The sequence below is a fragment of the Coptis chinensis genome, chromosome 7, assembly GCF_015680905.1.
Source record: "Coptis chinensis isolate HL-2020 chromosome 7, ASM1568090v1, whole genome shotgun sequence".
Lineage (NCBI taxonomy): Eukaryota > Viridiplantae > Streptophyta > Magnoliopsida > Ranunculales > Ranunculaceae > Coptis > Coptis chinensis.
This window is the reverse complement of record NC_141462.1, coordinates 24,335,882-24,339,761: the sequence shown is the minus strand read 5'-3', so window position 1 is coordinate 24,339,761 and position 3,880 is coordinate 24,335,882. Positions and strand designations below refer to the sequence as shown.

General features: G+C 38.3%; 1 protein-coding gene across 1 annotated transcript; it reads left to right on the top strand.

The window, feature by feature from the left end:
- On the top strand, nucleotides 1–3,640 carry LOC147486729 (CASP-like protein 5B2). The gene is made up of 3 exons (XM_086572397.1): nucleotides 1–484; nucleotides 1,454–1,586; nucleotides 2,132–3,640. Exons 1-3 carry the CDS (start codon nucleotides 354–356, stop codon nucleotides 2,327–2,329), a joined length of 462 nt encoding a protein of 153 aa, XP_086428523.1. The 5' UTR covers nucleotides 1–353; the 3' UTR covers nucleotides 2,330–3,640.
- Nucleotides 3,641–3,880: the final 240 nt, after the last annotated feature.

Here is a 3,880-nt window from a genome sequence, read left to right as displayed (position 1 = left end):
TATGTGGTTCTGTGACTTTGTGAGTGATTAAAAGAAAATGGTTTTGAGAGTTATTTTTCCCCGCGATCTGTCTGGAGTGGTTTTAGGCTTTTAGCATCGAAGTTTTTGAAACCAATCATTTCACTACAATAGTACAATCTATTGCTGATTCCGTTGTTATTCAGGATTTCAGGTCCAGCCCATATAGAGTTATAGACAAAAAGGCGGTAAAGAAAGGAAAAGCCGGAGCACAATAAATGCAGGGCATGCAGGCAATTTTAAGAAACTGGAAAACAACAGAAGAGCCAAAAACGTGAGTTAATTAAGAAAAAAATCCCCCTAGTGAACATCTCCATGCTGAAGTGGAGAGAGAAATGAAGAGTTTGAGTGGAGGGCCAGGGACAGTGAGTGGGTTGCTATTGAGAGTGGGCCAAATTTTATTTTCTTCTGCTTCAATTGGAGTTACACTTTCTGCTTTCAATAGTTTAGGATTCAGTTCTTTCTGGTAATTCTTTCCCTTTTATTTTTTAATTTATCTGCATTTGGTATTGGCATGATAGTCGTAATTGTTAGTTTTACGTAGTAACCCTAAGTTAATACAATAGTAATTCCTTTATGTATGAAGATGACACATCATGATGCATTTTAATCCTAGTGACCTCTATTTAGTTATGTCAGCATAACATCAAACAAAGTTTCCAACTTGATTGGATGCAAAATTACGTTTGTTCATTCTTCCTTCAAGGAACTCCACTAAACCCTATTATAATCTCGACCAATTAAAACATGATGTAGCTAATAACTAAGCCAAACATTCAGAACCAGAGCTGGAGTAAGTGAGAAAACTTTGTGTGCTCGACCGGCTCCTGTTCCTTAAATGATGGTGACTGTTAATTTCCTTAACTTTTGTGAATGAGAAAATGAATATTGCCTTGTTGTCTAAGTATGTAATCTTGGTTGTTTGATATCAATGCCCCTAGTACTTCACATAGTGACGGACCTATGATAGATTCGTAGTGCCAATTGCAGTACTGCACATTGAACTTTGAATCGATAGACCTGTAAGGCTATAACGATTCATTGACTTCAGAGATGTCAATAAGCAGTATCATCAGTGGCGTCACTTGGAAATTTGAGGATAATCAATATTACCTGGGCTTTCGGACCTTTTATGTCATCATGCAAGGGACCAAAGATCATTAGTTTTGTTGTCAAATTCGTGTCATTTCCTTAGAAAAGAGGATGAGGAATTTTGTGATTTCATTACTTGAGTTTTAATGACTATAACAACCTCTTTATAATAGGCAGAGGATTCTAAGTTAGTTACAAAGCTGGAATTAGTTGTTTGACAGTTGTCTGAGACAGTTATATACTGGCATACTGCTAATGTGTCACTTATCATGTAGATTATACTTGAGGTAGAATATACTTCTATAACTTTGTAATGATCATTTCATGGAATCCTTTTCTTCAGCTGGTTGCTTGCTACAATGGTGCTCCAACTTCTCTGGAGCTCGGGACTTGCATGTTTTGATGTCTGTGCTTTGAGAATAAAGAGAGACATTCGGGACCCTGGGCTAGTCTCCTTTCTCGTTTTCGGCGATTGGGTAATGATTTATCCTTCTTAAAATCTTTATATATATCCTGCATAGAGACATATTATCAATTTGCAGCTACAATTCTGAGACACGTCTGCTTGAACTAAACCTTTATTGTTTCGAGAATATTATGAGAGAAAGGAACACAAACTGACATACACACACATCACTCTGTCTCTCCCTCTCCCTCTCTCTCTCCATTCTGGATGTATTAGTTAATTTGTGGTACATTATATAGTTTCAGGGAAGTGTGTTATGTGCTTTAACTTGTAAATCATTCACTGTGCCGTAACTCATTCCACACAACTTCCTGTATTTGTGGAGGTTCCTACGATTTGTAAAATACAAGATCGTGGCCTGAAAACTGATGGTTGTGGGCCTAAACTTACCCTCCACCTGAACTTAAAATGCTAGGCTCATACATTCAACTGTCTAGAGCTTCTAGATACTTCCAAAAGGCTTATAGATCTCACTAAAGATATATGGTAGTCTCTGCTCTCATTTTCTTCAAATGTTCCATTGACAACTGATACTCTTTAGTTAATTGAATGCAGGTGATTGCCACTCTCTCACTTGCGTCAGCTTGCTCATCAGGTGCGGTGACAGTTTTATATGCTACAGATTGGAATGTTTGCAGTCAGGTTCCAATCTGTTGCATCAGACTCCAAGTCTGTGTAGCTATGGCTTTCATCGCTTGGTTCCTCACTGCCATATCTTTTCTTGTTACGTTTTGGATGCTGGGATCTGTTTGAATTTGAAGTTAGAAGACGGGCTCCTCCTCACTCACTCAGTCTAACACAGTCAATCAGGCACACATTATACTCCTTAAGTTTAGATGTTAATAGTTCTATACCATACGCCTTACTCTTTGGGTGTTCCCAGGGCCGGCTCTGGGGCAAGGCCAACTAAGCGGCCGCCTAGGGCCCCCGAGTCAAAACCCAATAATAAGGCCCCCATTCAGTGCTTGGGTCCGGGTTTATCTACTATATATCAAATGATCTGGATACAAAAATACTCACAGATAGAGAAATTAGAATAGCAACCAACTACACTAAATAATTTTGGATGCTTATTAGGCATTTAAAATATTTTTGTAGTATAAATAATAGGTTATTTAGTTCCTTTTTAAGAATTTGCCTTGGGCCCCCACAATCTCAGAGCCGGCCCTGGGTGTTCCTAATATGCAAAAGGAATTTATACATGTTGTCTTTCTGTTTTACTGCATCAGTCTTAGTAGGAATATTGATTCGTGAACCTCTCGATGCAATATCTGTGTAAGCGCATATCAGCCCATCAATGTGGAGAAACAAGAAACGTGATTAATTTAAGAACAAAATTTTGAAAGCCAGGATCTTTCAGAAAACGGATTCCGATACTGCTTACATTGGAATGTATACATTGTCTGCATAGCTTCGCTAGGAGTGCTGTTCTGGTTTGTAGTCAGTGTCTTATTGAATCTAGTCAAGAACGTCGTTGGTGACGTTCTTGAGCATCTTTGACTCTTTTCAAACAAGAAAACGAGGTTATCAAGTGCCAGCGACCTCGGTTTTTACAATTTAATGGTGATGGCCCGTATCTTCCGGAAGAAGCCTCTACAGATTTCATTAGCCATATACTTCATTCGTAGATCACCGATCTTTCATATGTACCATTTGTTGCACACCAAACTGAGATGAAGTTATTCAGGCCCAGCCCAAACAGACAAAAAAGCGCTAAAGAAGCACCAATTCAAGAAACTCAAACTGAACAGAACAACCAGCAAAGTGACTTAATTCAGAGAAAAGACAAAACAAATCTTAATACCTTTAGTGAACATCTCCATCATGCTTTTTCATTTACCTCAAAACCCCTTTGTTGAATCACTGAAACTGGTTTTGGTGAAGTGGGGAGAGAGAGGGGAAAAAAGTGAAGAGTTTGATAGGAGGGCCAGGGACAGTGAGTGGATTGGTTTTGAGACTTGGGCAGGTTTTATTTGCTTCTGCTTCAATTGAAGTTACGGATTTTGCTTTCAGACATTATATGTTAAGTACTTTCTGGTAAAGTTTTGGACCTTTTTTGTTTTAGTATAAATGTGGGTATCCAAACTAGCCCCTATGATAATGGTAGTTATTAGTTTGTTGTGCAAAAAATTTCATGTTTGGGTTGCTCAACGTTTGGTCACGAATCATGAGAAATGTATGTGTATTTGCACATTAGTTGATTCAAGCAAGTCCTTTTTTCTATTTGGGTTTTTCAACGAATCTGTGTTTTTAGGTATTTCCTTTTGTGTGTAGGCGTTTAGAATTTAGGCTTGTGAACCATTT

Bases quoted from the DNA above. Each gene is read 5' to 3' on its own strand.
- LOC147486729 (XM_086572397.1), top strand. From the start codon at position 354: ATGAAGAGTTTGAGTGGAGGGCCAGGGACAGTGAGTGGGTTGCTATTG. The intron at 485-1,453 runs GTAATTCTTTCC...CCTTTTCTTCAG, and splicing joins TTAGGATTCAGTTCTTTCTG to CTGGTTGCTTGCTACAATGG. The intron at 1,587-2,131 runs GTAATGATTTAT...AATTGAATGCAG, and splicing joins TTCTCGTTTTCGGCGATTGG to GTGATTGCCACTCTCTCACT.